The 23,945-nt window shown below is 44.3% G+C and overlaps 1 protein-coding gene across 1 annotated transcript; it reads right to left on the reverse strand.

Moving 5' to 3' along the window:
- Positions 1–940: 940 nt before the first annotated feature.
- Positions 941–23,930, reverse strand: LOC119653727 (protein pecanex). The gene is made up of 9 exons (XM_038058635.1): positions 23,541–23,930; positions 23,327–23,475; positions 23,116–23,261; positions 12,205–15,669; positions 11,980–12,140; positions 11,520–11,919; positions 3,678–4,024; positions 1,902–3,611; positions 941–1,840 (listed from the first exon to the last, which is right to left on the reverse strand). Exons 1-9 carry the CDS (start codon positions 23,691–23,693, stop codon positions 1,418–1,420), a joined length of 6,954 nt encoding a protein of 2,317 aa, XP_037914563.1. The 5' UTR covers positions 23,694–23,930; the 3' UTR covers positions 941–1,417.
- Positions 23,931–23,945: the final 15 nt, after the last annotated feature.

Genomic DNA, 23,945 nt, shown 5'->3' on the forward strand with positions numbered 1-23,945 from the left:
GTTTCGTTGGTTGGCTGTCGGATTGTGCTGTTGCGGGAGTCCAACATTCTGTGCGTAAACGCATTCACCTACCCTATTTCCAACAAAAAAAAATAACTCGATCATCATAAATAGATTTAATTTCATTACAAATCTTAACTGGATGACTACGGTCTCGTCCAGAGATGACTGATCAGAAGTTGCCTCTGCCTCTACCCTGAGGGCATTAGCAGGGTTCCCTCCATTCTTAATAAAAATTATTTCAGCTTGCTTAGTCCAGAATTTGTATGCGGTTTTTAAAGGTGAATATAATTCGTCCCCATGGAAATTAATATAAGCGAGCAAACAACGCCCTTGAACAACCTCAGTCATCCTTCTCTCAGAGCAGAGGCTTCATCTGATGAGTTCCTTCCGCCCTGGACGAAACCGTAGTCGCCCAATTTTTAAACTTTTAGTGTTAGTCTAAAAAGGGGAATCCATGGACTAGAAAAGTGAGAGGAAATCTCTTTCCAATTGGTCCATCCGGCATGGAATGGTAGACTCAGGGCACCTTCAATTCTTAACGGAAAAAATCTAAACTGGAGTTTTTCCTTTCACAACGAGCTGGCGGTTAACGGCGTATTTCGTACTTGTCGAAAGATTTGATCGACATTTTGACAAGGAATGCTTCTGGGCCGAGTTTTCAATGTACCAGGCTCGAATTTGTCTCATTTTGAAGGGAAAGTTGAAGCGTGAATCTGTTGGCGAATGGATCCTTACTGCATCCGTAAAGCGCGTCCTGGGAATCCTGCATCAATAGTAGAGTGTTACGCACTATTGGGTGCTTCTGATACAAAGGAAAAGGAGGCCCTCCATGGATATACTGACAACAAAGTAAAATCTGGATCATTTTCCTTCCTATCCTGTAAAAGTTTTCTTATGGTGGCTTTCATCATATTGGGGTAAAAACAATTATAAACCGTTAAATATTGAAATTATATATTCATGTATTCACTAATTGATCGAAGTATATAAATATTTACAAGATGCATTAGAAAAATGTGATGCAATGCAATGTATGTATGTCTGCATGGATGCATGGATGTATCTTATATTAATATCGGCGAAATTGCACTTAATGGTATATATATTATCCTTACATGAGAATAGCGATACAAAAAAAAACAATGTTGAGGCGAATCCGACTTAAAACATAATTCAACTATTATCTCTATGTTCCGAACGATTTTATATTTAACATAAATAAGTTTAAAAATGCTTTGCACCCCCCAACCGAGTGCTGTAAGCCATGAAAGTTAAAGTTGTTCAGTTAGTATTTCGTGTTCATATCAATTTAGGAGTTGCGGTCGCTATTCTTCGTTTCTATTCACAAAAGGGTTACGTTCCAATTTACAATTACCTTCTCTCCATTTTCCATCTTACTCGGTACCAACAAACCTTACTTCACCTTAGTCTCGACGATTTCATCAGGCGAAGGACTTTCCACGGCAACGCTAAATTCCTCGGCATCACAGTTAGTCGCTCCTTTTGAACATTCGGCATCTTTTGGAATGTAGTAGGACAGTTCAATCTCTGGTAACTTGACTACGCCGAAATCTTTCCCAATTTGTATATACTCTTTAATTCCACGCTCTCCAACTGGAACGAATCGATCGCCAATCGCAACAAGGTACAGCGTTCGATTGACGTTCGAGCGAAAACGTTGATCGGGATGGTTTGGTTGCCAGTAGTGAACAACGAACCCAACCATACCCTCCTTTGGTGACCAATCCTTCCACGACGATCGCCCTCCATTCAGTCGCATCTTCTCATTCGGCCATATCACATCTATTCGACGTCCCAAGTCAAGGCAATCGTAAATCTGAAAATACACAGACCTTTCATCAATAATGCTGTTACAACATCAAACCGTACAGGCATACCTCCATTCCATCCACGATTATTACTTTCTTATTTATTTCCACTAACTTTCGTTCGGGATTTTTTGTAAGTTCAATTTCAAAAGAGGCTTTTGGGTCATGTTCTGATAACTGTTCTGATGAGTTGGGCGAAATTCCTAATTTATAAGCGTCAGGATAAGGAAATGGCTTACGCGCTGCATCGGATATCTCTTTCGATCCACCCTCTGGATTGCTAGGTGAAAACGATGTTGATGCTGACATTTTTTCCCTTTCATTCCTTTCCGTTGGCCGTAACGTTAAGCTCTTCTTACCTAACCATTCACGTACGTTTTCACGATCCGGCTCCCTTTCGCGATTCAAAAATCCCACTAATAAAGCTGAATTCGATGGTTTGTTCATACTTGCCAAACTTCCCCTCATCGAGGAGCTAGGCAGACTTTGGCTACCACAAGTTAACGTTGTAGTATTCCCGGCTGAACTAGGCAAGAAGTAATTGCCGGACAGCTCGTTCGTTGTATCACAATCAATCACTCCACTACCACTACTGCACCCCTCCTGACACCGCCGCTTGATACGCTTCCAATAATTTAATAAGAAATTTTGAATAGAATCTAACGTTATTGACCCTCCGATTAGTTCGCAAAGCTGCTCATTGGTTTCCGCGTAAGACGTTGTCAGTGATGAAACATAAATTGGATAGCCAATGGGTTGATCACATGATGAATTGATGATATTTCTCAGAGCCTGTTTTGCATTTTGAATGCTTCCTCGTTCTGGGTTCCTATTACGTAAATAAATAAGTTCTTGCTGCTGTCCAGCCCACAAACCGCGTACACATTCGCGATTCAATTTGATAACTCTAAAGCTCAAAAATCGTTTTGTCAGTCGAATGATTCGGTATTCGTCTGAACCGTCCTCCATTACATGTCGCAATGCTAGCAAGTTCGGAGCACCTCGGAGAACCGCGTTCCTCCACACCGGATCCGCTTCATGTGATATGACAAGCTCCTTCGTATGGCTCTTTATAGCGTCATACAGAATTGTTGGATCCAAGTATTCATCTGGACTGGAGAAGTGATCCTGATGTAATTTCAATCCCATTTTCACCGCTGGCGCAACGACTCCATGCAATAGCTCCATATCAGCGAAAACCCATTCATCGCGAGGGGAAGTTATTCTGAAATCACCTTTGAAAAGTGCATGTAGGCCATGCAGGAAGAATTCAACGCCCGACAAAGATCCATGGCTTGCGGTCGCCAAAGATCGCCGAGCAAGCAATCCTAAAGCTAAACATAATGAGACTAGTTGGGAGTCCTTAGTTATAATGCAGTCGTTATTAACAGATTCAGCATTCGAACAGTCATTTTCCACGCTGTCCTCCTTACTAGGTTCGTTGCTACTTGCCTTGTCGCTGGAACTGTGTGGAGGTTGCATGCTTTTTGGTTGGCTGCTTTTATCTACATTGCTACCATTATTTGAGTTATTTTCGGCATTCCTTTCCGCGATTCGTTTCGAATAGCAAAACTGGATCCAATTCAAGTACACATAACAAAAACTACCACGAGTTATTCCCAGTGCACGGAAGTCGAAGTCTTCATCGAGATTATAGTTAAATATAGGATCTAGATCAACGAATTGGCGATTAAGCGTTGATTCTAGAGCCTCTTGAATGGGGCCTGGAGCCAGCCATTCGTTCAGTTTGTGGCTTTGTGTGACGTAATAAATTATACTCTGGAAATGGAAGGATCTGTTGTAAGAATTCACGCGGTTCTATGGTAGATTGAAATCATCTTTTACCTTAATGTAATATGTTATAAGTACTTTGCGAAATTCGAATAACTGTAACGTGGCTGTAGCTAAATTCTCTGAAATTGAATAACCTTCTAGAACGTATTGGGCGGCAACTACTTGCCATGCCAGCCATCGTGTAGAGAACATTGCATTCGCGCTTAGCATGTGTGGCAAGTGACCGGGCGAGCAGCAGCAACATCCATCGTTGTCCTCGATCCCTTCGGATATCGCTTCTACTTCCCGCTGTTGGCAGTATGTTCCTCGGAATTCTAAACCTCTCATTTGAAACGTGCATAAACCATTTCCTAATTCTATTATGTGTACAAGACAGTTGAGATAATCTGAAGCCAAGACTGGAAATTGCAAAAGGGAGGGCTATTTAGAATTTGAATTTTTGAGGAGATGAAAAACAAACAAAACCATTATTTTTAAAGATTTAGAACGTCTTCTGTTGACTGCGAATGTTACTGGAACTCAATTTTGAATTTGTTTCCGAACGAAACGGATATTAAGCGAGCAATGTTGGCTTAAAAAAGTTAACTGACGGTTTCGTCCAGGGCAGAGCCAACTTATCAGACGCTCTGCACTGGGAGCAGCATGACCGAAAGAGAGGAACAAAGTTGCTTCTAATGTGGTCCGGTCCGTCATCAAGTGGGTGCGAACTCAGTACTCCCAACATCCTCAACAAAACATTCACTTCGACCTGGTTTCGGTCTTAACATACGACGGATTTCACTTGAATATATTTCGCACTCATGTCGTGTTTGCGATTATATATAAATGGAGCGATTACCACCTGTCACTACTTTCGGTCAAGCTGCTCCCAGGGCAGAGGTTAGGCAGCGTCTGATGAGTTACCTCTGCACTGGACGAAACCATCGGTCAACTTTTTTGGAAAACTTGGGTGTTTAACTTAAAAAAAGAGGAGTCCGTGGACTACAAGAGACAAAATAAGTTGCTTCCCATGTGGTCCGGTCCGTCATCAAGTGGGTGCGGATCCTCAACAAAAATGTTGGCTGATTATTAAGGGAAAGAAGGGGGATAAAGAAAGAAAGAAGAGAAAGAAGACGAGGCAGACCCTGCCTAAGATGGAGCGATGGCGTAGGTCAGGACGCCAGACAGCTTTTAGGGATATCGAATTGGTGGACCTCGGCGCGAAACCGGGATGTCTGGAGTTCCTTATTAAGGCAGGCCTAGACCGGATACCGGTTGTTGCGCCGTTGATGATGATGATGATGAAGGGGGATAGGATTTAGTATTGTCTTGTCGGCTGAGGTTTAAGGATACACTATAATAAAGGGGTAGAAATTCGTACGTTCGCAACCGAAACTATCCTACTACCAAAACGCTGGATAGCCGCTGATCTATGACTACGACCTTTGACTATCGAAAGCGTTTTATAATTGGTTCCTGGAATATCTGCATCTCGACACTGGTATGGAGATCCACGATGTTCGATTTCAACGATATAAACTGAATATTCTAAACTCAAGAAAATTAAAATGGTGGAACTCTGGAGAGTACTCTTCTCCCTTTTGTGGTACTCTCAGGATGCAAGATCGACGTCAGACTGTTGCTGACGATTACCTCAATCCGGGCTTCCATGATCTGGGATCTGGGTTTCTGATAAGATCTTGACTACCCATGCCGGCTCACGTTAAGGAGCATCATAATTGGGCAGTGCTCCGCATCAACGGACTTTCTAGTCAAAGATGCTTTCTATGAGGCTAAAATGGGCTCTTTATAACACTTTGCTCGGACATGAAATGTTTGTAGGCTTCTGCCGCTTTCACCCCTTCTTCATCGGCGGTACACTGTTTGAGCAGAAAATCTGCCAAAATCTCATAGGGGTTTCGATCAGCATTAGCTTTAGGAGTTGCTTTCTAACTAGTGCTTTGGAGGGACCGTCATCTAATGGCCATGTTTGCATGTCGCAACTGCCCTCTTGAAGCTTTCTTGCTGCGCACACGGCAGAATCTCAAAACAACCCGCCCGAAAATATTGGACCGCCATCAAATGTTGAAGTTGTCCGCGATACCCCAAAAAGTATGTCACAAGACCACACTGACTTTGAAAACATGGAGGCGTATTGATGAAAATAAGGAGCTCAGAGTTCTATTGATTGCTGTGAGCGGAGGTGAGTGCGACATGCTAGAGCTCCATTTTACTCTGAAAAAATACAAGAAATCAGCGTGGTGTGCGATGTGATAAAAGGAATTCCACCATTGCCTTGGCGAGGGAAGCAGAAGCTGCCGTATACCACATCAAGAAAGAACTTGCAGATAGTTCTCAACCTTTCTATGGATCTATAAGAGGGTTAGCTCCTAAACCTTGATTACGAGTGGCTGAAGAGTTGGAACCAGCATTTCTACACGACTCTGAATCGTATAACATCCCGTGAAGTTTCCCCTCTTGTGGATGATACGACAAGAAACTGTGAAGTACGGTTGCGGATGTTCATCCAAACAAAAGTGAAATTATCCCTACCACCAACGGGATGGTTGTTAAAATGCTGATGAACGGCACTGACTTTGAGTGCAACAACTCGAGGGACATTCTCGTGTTTCCTGCTGTCGCAATTTTAGCAAAAATCATCCTCGAATGGATCAAGGAACATCTTGAAAGCTTAATCGATGATCCTTGTTCCGTTAATGGTCAGAACATCGAAGGCGCCGAACAATCTCCATATCTAGGATGCGTTGTTTTTGCCGACTGTGGGAAGCTGTTTCTTGCCTTCTCTCTGTGCTACTTTATGGGAGTTGTGCATGGAAAGTAACGACCAAGTTTTCATCAATTCATCTTTGCGTCATATCATCCGAATATTCTGGTCTGAGACAATAACAAATGAAGAACATCATTCTGTACGGGCCAAATATCCTTTGGTGTGTTGATCAGAAAGCGGAAATGTCACATATTAAAGAAGGGCAAAAGCTCCATTGAGAGTTATGTCATGTAATGAAACGCCTCCATCCTATGATGGCCGGCGGGTGGGTCGCACTAGAACTACTTGGTGCGGAACAATGGAGAAATGCAAACTTGTAGGAAAACCATAGTGGAAGAGGAGGATGAGAGTGGCATATTGCCAAGAACCGAACCGATGCGCCGTTGATGATCATATTTACGTTTACTCTCTGTGGGGTATGATCTCTAACCATTCTTCTCTATGTCAGTTTCAATGAGGCTGTGAAGCGGAACAAACTCAAACATTCATGTGAAACCGTGATTCAAACCCAGGGTAACAAGATGAGGGGCTAACTTTCAACTAACTCGAATATCGTACTAGCATGACACCTACCCACAATCAACAAGAGATTTAAAGCTTCAAGTAAGTGCTTCGGTGGTGGATTATTGGCCAATTCTACAACTACTCTACAGAAACAGGCCTATCAAAGAAATACTCGTACATCACTCCCGAGAACAGCCGTGACAAAGCCACGGAAAGACGCCTCACAAGCTGGAAATTCGTCAGTTGAGGCGATGCACTTTTTCCTGAGATATCGCAAGAACTAGGGCTGGACTCATTTAGGAGAAACTCGGCGGTACTGCGATCTCCCCCGATGCCAAAATCGGTGAAAGAGAGAAGTCAGGGGAGCTCCCGGAAAACTAACGAACACGGAAGTGCAAAGATAGAAAACGAAGCATAGAAGCAGTGCTCGAATAAGTGTGAATCATCTTTCGCTCTGTTTGGAGGAAAAATAATAAAGAGTTGTCCGAATTCAAAAAGGCCAAGCACAAGGTGGTCCTGAATAAAGGACTAAAAGCACGCGATGAAGTAAGCAAACATTACAGAAGTGTTGCCTCCTCCAAACCCAAAGCGGGGTAAACTCGAAAAGAGGAGATGGGAGAGAGCAAACGATTTTTTTGAACGCTCGCAGGACCCTAAAAGGCGAAAAGATCTCTTACCGCAAAAGGGAAAGGCCAAGAAAATAAAGTTGTAGAAACAGTGGTGCTGGCTTCAATGAACATAAAATGGATAAAGCCCAAAAACTGAATCGCACTAAAAATTTGTAAACGCGATTTAAAAATAATACGGGAACTTCGTGATAAACCGCTACTCTGAAATATGTGACTATTTGAACCAGATGGATTCCCTGCTACGATGGGTAGTATGTAGCTGCCCCATTTGACGTTCTTAGTAAACATATCTAGTCCAGTCTTCCTAACGTTCACCGTGAGTCCATTATGGAGGCACCAACCATGGATTACATGCAGCGTTGCATTCAGGCGGTTTCATACTGTGCCTGCAAACTTACCGATACTTACTACGGCTAGATCGTCCGTAAATGCTTGACAGACATTTTTTTCTTCCAGGAGGCATAGCAAGGTCTCCATTACCAGGAGTCATAACAGAAGGGAGACAACCCCTCTCTCTGGGCAACTCTTAAGACACCCTGATTTAATAGACTTCTGTCCGACCAACATGTGGATCTTTCTCCACTATAGCATGTAAAGGATCCAACTGATTAACAGCGGATCGATTCCATGCTGTCTTGCCGCATTTAAAATCGCCGCGAATGTGTCTAAGGCGTTTTCTTTATCGGGTATCGCCTTCTCAATTTTTTCCGTTAGCTAATGGAGTGCTGCCTCCGTGGATTTGCCTTTCTGATAAGTATGTTGCTGATGTGGCCATCTAGGAATATATGTATCTCTTATAAACTGGTCTACTAGTCTTTCCAGTCCTTTTAGCAGAAAGGAAGTTAGACTAATCGGTCGGAAACTTTTTGCATCTGTTTAGGGGGATTTTCCTGGTTTGGGAATAAATATAACCATATCACGACAGCTGGTTGGAATATTAGCATGTGTTAGGCAAGCACGGTATATATTCCGAATGCTTGGACCTAGGGCATTCATTTCCTCTATAACTAATGGCGGCCTGGTCTGATTATGCTTCAGGTTGAAGTTGCATAATTCGGCAAGTCCTCACACGACCTCCTCGTAGTGGCCGCTGGAAACCGTCTTCGGACGGGCCAAGAGTGTGTAGGGCCGGGCTGGGAGTAGGCTCATCCAACTAACGAGGATCTGCTTGTCTGCTGGCCATATGCTTGGTCTTTAGTATCCGAACTCTGAATATCTTGGGCACCTTCAGTTTCAAATAAGACCCTTACCCTGGTGGCCGGGCTAGCCAGGTCGAGCAAGATCACAAGCGGAGCAGAGTGGCCAAGAGCTCAGACGCTAAGCAACATCCGAAGCCACGAAGCCGGCGCGCCACGAATTGCGAAACCCTTCAGCGACATAGCCAGGAGCCACTTACCTGTGGCGCTGGGCTGGGTCAGAAACGCAAAGGTAAAAGTGTTTTGCTCTGCAAAACCGGTCGACGACCTAGATTCAATCGACGCCGCCAACGAGCTGTTGGAAGAGATGATGATCGACGGTCCGACGGGGACTGACAAAGCCCCCCGCAAGCAGATCATGCTGCGGGTAATGCAGATAAATCAAATCTGCAGCACTCGAAGTACAACTCGACTAATCTGTTTGTCTTCCTCCTAGAGGAATACATCGACATCGCACTAATACAGGAGCCCTGGGTCGGAGGTGACCGAACCATCAAAAGGCTCAAAATTTTAATTTATTCCAAAGCACAGGAGACGCTGATCAGGACTGACCAAGAGCATGTATTCTCGCGAGGAAGAGGTCCTTGATATCACCCTAATAACCGACAATGGGTATGCTGACGACTTGGTGATATTAGTGTCAGGGATGTTTCCGTCCATTATGGGCGACATCATGGAAGGAGCATTGCGAAAGGTGTGCCTGTGGTCCACAAGATGCGGACTCGGCATAAGCCCAACCAAAACGGAACTGATGCTATTCACCACCAAGACAAGGATACCTGAATTCCATCTACCACGGCTGAATGAACAAAGATTGGTTCTTTCCTCCAAATTTTAAATCTTAGATTGAACATAGAACTGAGGGTTAAGAAGGCCTGTATAGCCTTCTATGCTTGCAAGAGAACCTTTGCAAAGAAATTGGGTCTCCGGCGGAGGATGGTTCTCTAGATGTACACCGCTGTAGTGTGTCCGATCCTAACATAGCTCTATTGTATGGTGGCAGGCTTGGAACAAAAAATACAATAGGATGACGCTACTGGGACTCTGCAGTGCTGCCCGAAACATGCCCTCAACGTACTACATTTCCTCCCCCTAGACCTCCACATTAAATACGTTGCAGAGTGCAGTGCCGTCATATTACGTGAGTTCGGATGCTGGGCAGCAAAGTCTTCTTATCTGGGCATTCCCCGCGGACTATGCCACACACAAGCTAAAATTCACGATAAACTTTGCTGTGGGCTTTCTAACCAGGGCCAAGTGGAAGACCGGCGGCGTGCTGCAGGGTTATGACTTAGTATTTTTTACCGATGGATCAAAGATGGCCTGTGGAGTCGGCGCGGGGGGTTTTCTCAAATACACACAGTGCATCCAAGTCGTATGGTCTCCCAGGTTTCGCCAGTGTATTCCAAGCGGAAGTATTGGCGATATTGGAAGTCTGTCGATGGCTGGAGCGAGATTTGAGCCCCAAACGTAACATAGCCATCCTGACCGACAGCGACGATTTCTTCCAGGCTGGTGGGGCAGTGCAGAGACGCGCTGAACCGTCTGGACGGCCCCACCCTCCTCTGGGTTCCCGGGCATACGACCGAAATGAGCGGGCTGCCGGATTGGCCAGGCGACGCTCTGCTCTTGGCAGCCCTTCGGTGAATACAGTCGGTGTTTCGTTGGCGGCTGTCAGGGGCGGAGTCTACTCGCACTACCTGGCAGCCATGGACCTTAGGAGGCGAAGACTTACAAGCTGTGCCAAGTCAAGGAGAATTTGGTCCGCTTATAATATAGCCCGATCACGAGAGCTCCTGTTCCAGACGCGTGCAAATGCATTCAAGAATACGGCGGTCTGCACGGGGCACTGCCCCATAGGGGATCATGTCGCCAGCTCGGCATACCCTATAATTCGCATTTCCGAAGCTGCGGAGAAGGAAGGGTGTGACAGCTGCTTTTCTTCGTGAATTCTACGGGCTGGCTCTGAAGGTCCGAGTCGGCTAGACTTTGCCTCTCTGCTCTCATAACAGCAGTCACGGTCTTAGGAGTTTGTGGCATCAAAACGGCGCACCACAGCACTAATTGGGCTCCTCGGAGCGGCCACTGATACTACCTACCTACCTTGAAAACTAATAATTGTAGTTAGGAGGAAGCTACCCCTTGTCTATCAATTTTACGCTAGACTAAAAATATCAGACAAAAATCTAACCCCAGAAAGATCTCTAGCTGCAGGTTGGGGGAGCTTTGAATGCATTCATATGACTAGCGGGCTTGCTCTGAAGATCTAAGCCGGCTGGACTCTGCCTCCTTGTTCTTATCACAGCAGTTCTGATCTTAGGAGTTTATGGTATTAAACCGGCGTCTCACAGCGTTAATTGGTCTGCGAGGGGCATATTGAAGCGATTTAAGAACGAGGAAATCTATCGTTTGTAAAATAGTGGCAAATCGGTGAGACTAAAACATCGCAATGCACCAGACTTGCAATTTTTTAGGAAGCATACGACGAAGGGATCGCAGCAGTCTCGTTGCTCTGATAAAGGGTAAACGGGCCAGTCGGACTGAATCCAATCCTGAAAGACTGTCGAGATAAAAATCAGAGGAGTTTAAAGTCCAAAGTGGAGACCAACAAGGCTTTATTTATTACCGATGTTTCTCCTCTTTTCGTATGACATATTTCAACTCTCCTGGGAGGGTAATAAAAAGATCAGTAATTGATCTGATCTCCCATTAAACTTTAAAATAGTAAGCTTGATCGGAAGTGCACGATGGTAAACGAAAAAATGAAGCTTATAAAAATACAACCATAACTACTCACCAAAACAATCGCCTTGATTAACATTTCCCCATCTTCCTAGCAGCAAATCACCGCAAAGTGAATGCTGAAGAGACCTGGTCAGATGTTCATAAAATATACTATTTAAATTATTGTCATCGGCTCCAAGATCTCGTTCTAATTGCGAACTAAGTCGTGTATTTGAATGATCGATTCTTCGTGTGTTATAATCTCGTTCCCAAAACTTTATTGGACGAGCATAGGACGTTAGGAATATCGCGCTCCCAAGGAATGGATTAAGTGGCGTTGATAGGGTCGCGCTAATGGCAGCTTGTACGAAAAGCATTGCTGAATGTGGAACACTAAATGGTTGGGCAAATGCATGAAATGCCGAGCCCCATGTAATTTGCCATGGAGCGATGTATGTTACAACGAATTGCATCTGGGAAGGAAACAAAGTATTTTAATGTTGAAGATTACTATTTGCATAGTAGCTGCTTACCTTCAATAGAAATTCACATAACTTTCGATAAAGTGTTGAAATAACAAAGTAGTTCAGAAGGAAAGTTTCACTGGCGAAGCTAAAATCGAATTTGAAAAGGAGCACACAAAATGCAACGATCAAGTATTGGTTAGCGGTGTCGGAATACGAACTTCTTACAGCTGGAATGAGAAGATACCAAGTAAATATCCTTCAGATCTAAATAGATCAAGTGTTGTTACAAACCTTTCAGAGCGCAAACTGCAACAATTGTAGTCCCCAAGGGCAGTCCAAATTTACTAACGATTTTCGTGGAATCAGCCGTCAGGACCGATATGAAGATCAAGGGATACAAAACATTTTTCTCCAAAAAGCACAAGTACACGTACAACTGTTCGAACCACATTATCTTAGACGCATCACTAACTTCGAACTTTCCGAATTCACGCTGTTTTAAAATCGGTCGTGCAAAGCACAGCCACGGCAAATGTTTCCGCATCTGGGGAAGTAGATAGTGCAAACAAAAGCCCAGCACGCCCGCTATGGAAAACAGTACACCATTCAAGTCGGGCTGTAAGACCGTGAACACCGTGGTGGAATGAAGAGCAAGAATAAAAATTCCCACCGCGCTGCATACAACCAAATCATTTTTCAATCTGCAATTCACTGTGTTCTGCAGCTTCTTAGGCAATGGATCTGGTTGTTCAGTGTCCACAGATTGCAAGCTGCCCGCCGCTGTGTTTTTGTCATCGTTAGTTTTATTGTCATTGTTCTCCTCTTTATTGTTATTGTTTCCATCGTCATCGGTTCGTTCGTTTAAATTGAAGATTTTCGCGTTCGATTTGTCGATGTCCTCTTCGTCGTCGTCGGCATAGTTGAAAAAGCTCGACTTGATCAGTGACCAAATGTGAGAGAAGTCACTTGCGCATCGCGAGTAGTGATACGACAGTGAGACTAGAATCGCACAAAATATCGAGAATGAGATGTGCTGTGTGCCCTTTTTCTCAGCCAATCCGCCGTAGATTGGACCATATAAGATACACACCCCAATCACTGATTTCGTCACACAAAGAATGGAAGCGGCTAAGCTGCAAACCGCACTTCCACCGAACATGTGCATATCGATCTGCTCCAGAACGTACATGCAAAACGTGTTGAATTGTGGGAATAGGCCTAGACTAAACAGCACCGGAAACAGCAGCAACATAATCGATATGCAATCAGTCAACGTACTAAACAGAGCTTCGGGCATAATAGACAATCCGAAGATATAGACTGTTTGCGGACTTCGCCAAGCTGCATCGCTCCTGATTTCATTTGATATGTAACGCGATAGAAGAAGCAAACTACAAAATAGGCAAAAATAAACTGGTCGCGAGTATGCCACGGTTTTATTGAATCCATGAACCGGTGACGCTGCATCAGGCTGTACGCTTTTCAGCAGCGAATATTGGCTCCCTGCTATCACTAAGCAGAACAAAAAGGCACATATATCCTTATATATACCCAAGTTCAGAATTGTTGAACCGAGGAAGCACACCATCGCCGAGAGCAGTACCGACAGTACGACGTGAAACCAATTCAAGTCCCTATCGAAGAGGGCCAATAGCTGCAATCTATCCATTTTAATCTTCAATTCCTTGCTGCCGAAGCATTTCAGTCGATACTTGTAGCATCGCTTGGGCGGGACTTGTTTTTCAGTTGACAAACTACGCCAATAGTCGCTGTACGCCGATTCGTTGAAGTCTGTTCCTCTTACATTCAAAACCGCTGCTCGTTGTGCCATTTGTATTGTGAACCGATCCGGATATGGTTGCATTAAGTCTTCCAATGTGAAATTTGTAATATTAGTTGTTGTCTGGGCTTCATCGTTTTCTGTCTCCAAAGTACCAGCCAAATCTGCTTCGTTCTTCAGGAAATCTTGGCTCTTTTTTCTACGTTTTGTTGCATTTGATCTATGCAGAATCGGAGTTAATTTATAGTTGCCATCCATCATAGCTCGCCTTGATAGAGAATTCATTGTTCCATCACCTGCCATGTAAGTGATGGGAAGCATATTATTTTTCGTGGCTTTAATCATTACCCAGTTATCAAAAATTTCATTTGAGAAACTTTCACAGAAGAAACTTCTTAGTGAAGTTGAAGAGGAGCCACTGCTTGGTGACTTCTGGATAACACTTTGTAATTCATCGGATTGAGAGTATAATTCTTCAGATCGTCTTGAAGTTTTTGGGATGGCCCCTAAGCTCTTTGAATCTTTCTGACTTGTACTCGGTCCGGCTTCGTTTTTCGACGGTCTATCCTCCCTACTATAACCCTTTCCAGTATTTGTTGAACTGTTTACTTTCGAATTGCACTTACTACTACTTGCTAGCAACATGTCCTTCGAGCTAGCGCTCGCTTGTTCACAATCACTCGATGGACAACCTGAATCTCCGCTCTTATTACGGGACCGTATTGCACAGTCGTTGTTATAATTAATTCTGCTTAAATTTATAGACCCTGCCTTACGCTCCCTGCATTCATGGTTTTCCGGCTGTCCTAGTCTAGTTAATAAAGGAGAGCTGGATCCATTGATGTCGGCATCCGAGTCAGTTGAGCGTGTCCGAGGACGATCCAAGTCGGATTCTGATTCTGTCATTGAACATCGTTTGTGACTAAAACTACTCAGGTTTTTTCCTTTCTTTTCTAACGCCGAATGTTCGGTGAAATCGTCGGGTAAGTTGTTCTTTTCATCGACTTGCTCCGCTATGGGGTAGACAGGGTCTATACCAGCGTTCGCGATCCCAGAAAGACTGTCAATTTTAGGACATAAATTCAAATGAGGATTCCGAACCAAACATTTACTTGGCGGTGGAAGAATAGCGCTTTGAGGGTTCTTGATTTGTCGTCCAGAAATTGTTTCCGCACTATTTGGATGCGCAGATAAGTTTGAAACCGATGGTTGTAGGCATGGAATTTCTAAAGCTGCACTTTTTATCCGCCTCACCCCTGTGGACGGCATATTTATCACTTTACAGCCTGTATTAGAATGTCGCCGTTTGCGAGCATTATTGTTAGAGATCTCGAGAGGAAGTTGCAGAGCCGACATTGTACCGTTTGAGTCTTTCCGCATATGCTTGCATGGCTCCAAGGAAAACTTGGTTCCGTCCTGTTCTAAGTTTTCTATTCCCAAATCTGATTTAGTGTAGACGCCTTCTAAGTATGAATGCATACTATTTTTCGGTCCTTTTGAATGATGCTGATCGTGAAAGCTATTCGATGATATGCTCCGATTTGGATTGTCTTCTGCACTATCAGAACTATTGTGTCGTTGAAGTTTGGCTAAGTGAAAGTTTAAGGTGTGCGGATCTTCGCTGCCGTGAGAGTGTATGCTATAAGCGTTTGCTATTTCCGAAATATCTAAACTACTTTGACGATTCAACTTAGTTTTAAATTTAGGTTTAGTTCCGGTTCGGGCTTTAAAGCTTTGAGTTTTCTCGACGATTTCAACGCTAGCGGCACCGGCCATTTCGCCTTCATTTTCAGAACAATTTGGGGCTTCTTCGAGTTTATTTACTTCGTTTTGAATACTCTTCTGATTGCGGTTGTCTGTTTTTTCATCGATGGTGCTTGTTTGAACTTTTTTTGGCGCTGCTGATTCGGTATTCTGGTCGAGGGTACTTTCATTAGATCCTGAACTGTTTTTTCTATGAACGTCGACTTTAAAATCTACGAAGAGAAGGAAGTTAATTGAAGTTTGCATTCATTGAATTAGAAAAAAGTTCATAATTTAATGGATTAGATAAGCAGTCACTTTGCCTATGACCTGATGATGTATTTGCTTTACCTACAAAAATATACATATATTTGCTGCGGAAGTAAAAATATTTGGGATGTCCCAGGTGTTGAGTCTACGCCAAGGGCTTCCGAAACAATATCAGGCTTGACTTAGTAGACCAAAATGGGCGAACCTCGGATACAGACATGGTTTATTATTTATTAATGGACAATAAACAGAGTAAACTCCAGTTACTTATTGCCCTCAGAAGAAGGAGAAAGCGATAACCCTAAACGATGCTTAAAATTACTGAAAGGAGAAAAGTTTAAGGAAAACCAAGCTATTGTGTGTTATAACACCGAAAAAGTCATGGAATCAGGGAATTGAAATATATTTCGAGCCCCGTGAAGGACACGCTGAAAATGTCTGCGTTGCATGTATTACAAGACGCAGGATGGCAGGTCCAGTTCATCAGAAAGTCTGAAAATTATCCATAAATCCACGTTTCTGTAGGGGTGGTTCAGAAAGCGAAGGCGGGAGGGATAATCCACACAAGGAAAAACAAATTTAAAGAAGAGGGAACGGGTGAATCTTCATTGCATGTTTTCAAGGGCAAGATAGTTACGGGAGGATGACCAGATCACGAAATAGTACTCGGGGATACTTCTCACGAGGGAGTTGAAGAGAGTTAAGGAGGGTTAAATAGAGTTAAAAACAGAGGAGGTGCGAAGTATATAGCTCGACAATTTTGCAGCTCGAATGGTGAATTTGAGGAAGTGGGTGTCGAAGCGGAGGTTATTATCGAAAGTGACTCCGGGGTCTTGAGTGCAGATCTGATATGATAAGCAACATCCCTCCTCAGTGAAAGGAAGTGGATGAGGATTTGTGTGAATAGCACATAGGGTGCCACTTCCTAACGATTAACGCTAAACCATTACGGGAGCCCCAGCGAACCAGATTATCTAGGCTTGATTGAAGGGCGACACAGTCCATAGGCAACAATATAGTGGAAAACAATTTAGTGACGTCTGCATAGAACAAATAGAGACAAGTATGGAGTGACAAGATTGTTGATAAAGAATAACAGTAATAAAAGGCCTAGAATAGAGCCCTGTGGGACTCTAGAGGAGGGGAAAAGGAATAGGATGTGAGGTCATCAAAAGAGATGCGGTAGGATCAGTGGAAAAGGTAAGAGGCAAGCCGTGATACAAGTGATATGGAACCGCTGAGAAAAATGAGTTTGGACAAAAGCATCTCGTGATTTACAGTTTCAAAGTAGGCAGTGTAGATTGTATGCGCTTCCTGCCGTAAATTTAGACATTCGACCACGTTGTCGGTGAAGTAGAGCAGATTTGAGGCAGTGGACCTACGCTTAACAAAGCGATGTTACCAAAATGGGCAGACAACCAGTCACTGACATACCTTTCCAAGATTAGGGAACAGGAGAAGAGGAGTGATATGGGATGATGATTCTCAGCACAGGCTCGGAAAATGGTTCTCTTGGAGGTTCTTGTTGAAAATAATGGAGAGGGGAAAGGAAGTGGACTGGCCAGTTTTAAGAGAAAAGAGGTTTGGAAGACCGTTGTGACCCGGGCCAATATTGGCGTCAAGTTTGCTAATGAGATACTCGACAAAGAGAAGGGTAAGGAGGTGGAGATGCGAGGCAAATTACATCCACTCGTGAGAGAGTAGAAGAAGGAGGAGAGGGGATACAGACTGAGAACAAGTAGCGCCAGAGTAAATCGCAAGATAGGCGCAAGCTAGATTGGTGGAGATTAGCAGAGGAACCACAGAATTTAATAAAGGGAAGATATAGCTGGACGGGACCGGGGAATTGCGTATGTGGGATCAGAATGGTTTGAGGTTTTCGAACTCCAGTGTGCTGCCAGATATTCCTTCCTGGACTTGATTATTAGAAGCATAGTTTTGAAAAGAACGAAGTCAGTATAGATTCCAAAAGATAGGAACGTCTTCCTGGTAATGAGTATTTCATGGAGCTTTGGGGACATTAATTGAACCAGACTGTGTAAGAACGCAGGGACTTAGCAGAGGAGGGGACGTAAAAAAGGAGATCTGATAGAGCGAAATAGAAGATGCTTGGTCACACAATAATGGAGAGTGCGGTTTAAATGATTACTCGAAAGGTTAAATTTTAGAGCTGCATAGGTGTTAATGATAGTGGATAAAGGAAGGAAATTGTAGGAGGAGTTATTGGGAAGGGAAGAAAGGTCGGGAGTATCACAGAGGACACAAGGAAGAGAGGGGAACCAAACGGTTAGGGCTTCTGATAATTTCTCGAAAAAAATCCTCGCATAAGGGAGGCTGAGGTAATGAAAATATACAAAGAATCATTATCACCCCCAAACTTACGGTTTGGGGGAATGATTCGAATGGTGACGGAATCTTAGATGGAAGAGAGGCTTCCGTACGCAAAAGGGACTTAACAGGTAACAATGAAAGACGGAGTAACTTTCGAGGAGCTTGGAATTTGAAATCTTAGCATTCAACCAGATGATCGAATGCTAAGGCAGATCATTTGAAACTCAATAGCTCTGATAAGGATTGGTCTTTATATAGCGTTCTGATACCAGTATTATCCCCCATAGAGTAAAAATAAAAGTGATGAAATCAGGAAAAAAAATAAATAAAGTATGGGTCCGTTATTCCACCACGCTATGTCCTACCTAATCTCTTAGGTCCCACGACAGGCTGATAAAAAAAGTGCATTGACTCTTGATAAAAAAGCTATCACTTTACTAATTGAAATGCCTTGGAGTAATGTTTCACCTTAGTTGAGCGAAACATAGCAATCCTTCTCATGAAATCACCGTCGAAACGTTCATACGCAGCGCATATGATACGCTCCGACACAAGTAGATGCGATAGTTCTATCAATTCTAGACCCGAAGATTATCCAGGATGACGCAAACGTACTGCATGTTTCTCCGTCAGTCGGAAAAAAGACCGGCATTCTCGATCGCTTCTCCGATTCGACGTAACTGCATAAGAACCGGATATAATATCGGAATTGGTAGAGCTGTCCATAAGGCAATTATGGAGCTCGAAAAAGTTACACATATATATAAAGATGCGGCATTGTTGCAGGGAAGGGAGATTGAAGATATGGAGCCGGCAAGGATAGTCCACACAGAGGGATAGTCCTGCTAGGGAGGATAAAGTAAGTGAGGATGAAGGCGAGGCCATTAATAAAAAACAGGAATAGTAGGAGGCCAAGTATAGAGCCTTGGGGATCACCAGAGGAAATAATACGGTTGGGGTTAAACAACAGACTGCAAGAGACTGTTGTAAAATATAGCTTCTCAGGAGCCGGTATCTGTGTTATCTGAAGCAAGGCTTGGATCCGGTAGAGGTTCTCAAGAAGGCTCAGGATAAGCGTAAGCTACGAACGATGGAGCCGAAGAAGAGGCGAACAGCAAAGATCAGACCACCAGAGACGGATGTTCCCAAAGAGCCCGAACCCAAGAAGGAGGAAACCTCGGGTAGGTCAATGCTGAAGGCAGGATACAGAAACCCCGACGTTAGCTATACTAGCGCGGAAAAGAGCATACGACTGGGCATTCTACCTGAATTATTTTTGGAATAAGTACTCATTCACCGCGACAGTTAGTATACCATCAATAGCAACCACAGCAGCTCAGGCGTCTCGACTACCTAGCTTATGTCTCTCACTCGAATGCAGGGAAAAACCAGCGTAAAGGATTTCATACCAAAATCTCGAAACCGACCACGAGACAGATCGCCAGTGCGCAGCGCAGATGGCGGCAGGTTGTTGGTTCTCTCACACCTACGATTATCAAGCAAGGAACAAGGTAACACCGTTCCTGATTCAGGGTGCAATGCACTTCTTCATATCCCACAGAAAACCACCTGCTCGTGAATGAAAAAAATTGTACGCCAAATTTTTAGCCAATTCTGGCTCCATCTTATCCTTTCCGATGATGGTACTAAAGAGGAAGCAACCGGCGGGACTAAGGCATGAAACACAACAACAATCGGTTTACTCTCTGTCTGTCTGGCAGACGCATTTTTCTCGGAAACGGTTGTAGCGATTGACACCAAATTTGGTAGAAAGGTGGGAACTGCGAACGCTCACGCATACAGTGAATTACATCAAGAGGGGGGGTCTCTCCATATATGTAAAAGTTGATGCACATTTTTTTCACCAAAGTCTCGATTAATACTTGTTGATGCCTGTGTTAGTTTTAACATCTGTTAGAAAGATGTGGAGTGTAGGGGGCCGAAAATTATCATTTCTTTCACGGACCCATTCTCAGAAACTACACAACCGAAAAATTTATTACATTCTTTAAGGTTTAACCACCATTGCATCATGCATGAGTTCGTCGACCTTACTCAGGCAAACGGCTCGGCAATCGAGCTGCTTGACCTTCCGCTTCGTTGCCACATACATACGTCTGGCTTGGCGAATTCCGAGCACCCTCGGAGATTTAACAGCCTCACCGAAAACAAAAAGTAGTTTGAATGAATTCTGGTTTTGAAAATTATGCGGGCTTCACTCAGCCAGTGAACGAGACGGTAACACTATGTCCCGAAGCCCAACAAAGCTTGACGCATCAGGAGCGACTACAAGTGACTCAAGTCAATACAACTCCAGATCGGTAATCCTTCCATCGATGATGTACTGCAGAAGCCAGGCGAAACTTTTTTCAGATTTGAAGATGGAGTTATACCAGATCCGGATTGCTGAGGAGCAAATACCGAAGGCCTCCGTTACAACACCTTTTAGGCTTTTCGAATTTACTCGATCTTCCCTAGGATCACGCAATACAGCACAATCATTTCAATGGACTATGGACCATCTTTTTGGCGTCCTCCTTTTCACAAAGTCATATCTGGATATTATCACCTCCATGGATCAAGCACAGCATCTTCGACATCTTCATCGGTTCTGTGAAATCTTTCACAGTGCCAAGCTCCGCTTCAATGCTGAAAAGCGCACGATCGGGAAAAAGCAGGTAATATACTTGGAGTATATCGTTTCCGCCGAAGACGGTTTCAAATAAACTCCACAAAAATCAAGGGCATGGAAAGATTCCTTCAGTGGCAGTCCCCCACCGAGCTTCATCAGTACATGGGATTGCTAAATTGTTATCCGTGATGCATCTCAAACACAGCCCGTATCTTGGCGCTCCTCAGCGAAATGCTCAAATTCTTCCTCTGAAGAAGAAAAAGGAAGCAGACATCTCTTTCCTTCACAGCAAAGTCATCATCGCTGAGGCAGCTACCGCCACCTTTCTTAGATCTGAACCCACATGAACTCTACGCACCGACATTTTGGACGTGGCTATCGACGCAGCCGTCGAACAGCAGCACCGTCATGGAGAATGGTGACCACCAGTGTTCTTCTTCAGGAAGCTTTCTGACGGGACCTACAACCGCGAACTTCTGGCCATCTATGCTACTATTAAGACTTTCAAAGGGTTCTCTTGGGTAGAAAATTTACGATCTACCCCGATTAAGGCCCTTGTTTTCACGGCATTTCAACGTTCGAAAAAGGACTCGTCCAGGCAAGCGCCAGCTGGATTTTATTCTTCAATGCTAAGCTGGCTCCCGTCAAGGGAGAAGAAAACGTGCTCGCTGATGCGCTCGGTCGCGTCACCACCTACCTGCTTGTAGTGTTCCATTCAAATTTCATTGGCTTGGCACAAGCTAAGGACCAAGAGTCTCAACGCATCCCAACTACATCGAGCTTGGATTTCCAGTCGCCCATAATCGACGGTTTCATCATCTCCTGCGATGTCCGATCCTTTGACTTACTTTGACCTACCAGATTTTCATAACTTCTCACACCCGAAGGTCACGTCCACCGCATGCCTGGTATTCTCGAAATTTTGTTGGTCTGACTGGTGCCCAAATCATTGTGTGATCCCTGCCAGTGGACTAAAATTCATTGGCATAACCACACAGCCTTGGGCAACTTCGTCACGAAGGGGCGGTTCCATAATGTGCACGTCAACCTCACCAGGCTTCCATTCTGCCCAGAGTTGCAGTACTGCCTTGCTATTGTGGCCAGATTTAGAAGATGGCCGGAAGCAATTCGCCGTTCGAATTAGAAAACCGTCAGGGCCGCCAGAGCGCTCATCGATAGGTGCATTGAGCTATATAGGACGCTATTAACGAGACAACACTCAGTATTCTGCGTGAATTGTTCTCCAATCAGAGACATCAAGATGCCTGTCTCCCCCTTCCACCCTCGTAAAGAGTTTCCCGTATGTGGCTCAGCATGGTTAATACCTCTGTTAACAGCCCAGCAGTGTAAAGATCCAACATCACTACCGCCAACATCGAGGACCACAGTGCCTCCATCAACCATAAGCGACCAGACTCCAAAAGCCGTTTCTTCCTCCTCAGCAGCAACCGCGGTCCCCAAATGAAGCTGCCTTAAAACGATTTCGTCTTGCCTGCTTCTAACGAACACCACTGAGACGGGTGTGCTGTGGCGTCGTCGTCGGCGGACCGATCATTTCCCTTGAGCCGTTGTCGACAGCAGTCCAGTTGGTTTGGTTGGGTTTATTAACATTTTTATTGTGGAATTGCCGGCGAGTTTTCTTTCTCGATGAAAAGATTTAGAAAAAATCCCAAATTTTTATTTCCCAAACTCATTTTACGGGGTCCTATGCCATGACGGAGGAAAGTCACATTCTGTCCTACACCCCAACAGTTACAAGTTGCATTCACCGAGCAGAAATTGTGAGGGGCATTTTCGATGATGCCAACTGATACGCTAGATTGTGATGTAACTTCTCCACTCCACCCGGAACAAGCCTATAACCGGGAAGGGTGGCGAACCCGACCTAGATAAGCCGACCCCGCTCTCGGAACAGAAGAAACGCTCAAGAAGAATAAGATCCCCTTATCAAATTGAACTCTACATCCGTTTGCTTCCTTCTTCTTCTCGGTATGCTTGGATTAATGATAGGCTGTGTATTTTTCTTTCGTCTCTAGGAAGATGATCTCCTTTTGAATAGATCCAGCATAGAATGTAATTCTATTATACAAACTCTTTCACTGCATGACCTGCTACAGTAATCAAGGGTTCCACCACGGAGGCACCCCCTTTTGTTAGATATTGACGGCTGAAGACAATTTCTGGTTTACCTATGGATGCGTAAGTACAGGTACCCGTCGAACGGAACAGGGCTTTAACTCAACCGACAAAATCGCTGATAGTGAGATTTCCGTAGAAACTGGAAATTTCAATGAGAACGGTTCTCAAAGACGCTGAACTTACGCAGTCTCAATTACCTAAATCCGGATCAAATTCGAATTGGGACTGTCTATTGTTGCGGTCATAGTTAGATTTGTCCTATAGGACTGATATCTCCTTGTAAAAAGGATCTCCAGTGTCTACTTACCGATTGTGCTGGCATTATTATCCTCGCATTCCAAGGATGCGACGCTATTCGCCGCACTGCACTCATACGTCTGCCCCTTCGTAGACGATCTCAAAGCATTCTCCAGCCCCAGCACCTGCATCTCGATACCGCCACACTCGCTGTCCCTGCAATACCGCAACATTCCGGCATGTTAGCTTTGACTCATCACGTCAAGGGAGAACGGTCTTACCTAATGGCTTTTTTCGAACCGGTTTCCGACATGGCCTGCGAGCGATCGTACAGCATGTGCAGGGCCATGTTCACCCCCTTCAAAACAGCCATCATGCACGCGGTAACGACACTGTAAGTGCCCCATGTTGCGTATGTTTTCGGGAAGTACTGAAACGAAGTCAAGTGCCAACTGTATGACAGCGGGAAGACAATGGATTCGCTCAGTCACTTACCAGGTACGTGAAGAAAGGTGTGCAGAGGAAAAACAACCAAATGTACAAGTGCACCGCGTTGCAGAACACATTCTGATGGGGATCATAGAACCAGCCTCCGGTGAACGAAGCCCAAACGCCTTGGCGAAATATGTCTAAGGTCTGCGACCCCATTGCATTTCATCTGACTGTCATTTCCCTTCTATTGTGAAAATTGCCGAGCTGAATTCGTTGTGGTTCCTTTCGATAGTTGGAAATCGTTAGTGCGCGTGCATGCGTGGCGGCAAACCTGCTGTAATTCACTTTGCTCCAGTCACGAAAATAATATCGACGTCTGAAATGTCTGCCCTACAAAAACAGGAAAACACACAAACAGCTGGTTTTGACCATGGCCGTCATATACGCCGTAGCCGCGCTGTGACGGCT

Source organism: Hermetia illucens, chromosome 4 (genome assembly GCF_905115235.1).
Source record: "Hermetia illucens chromosome 4, iHerIll2.2.curated.20191125, whole genome shotgun sequence".
Classification (NCBI taxonomy): domain Eukaryota; kingdom Metazoa; phylum Arthropoda; class Insecta; order Diptera; family Stratiomyidae; genus Hermetia; species Hermetia illucens.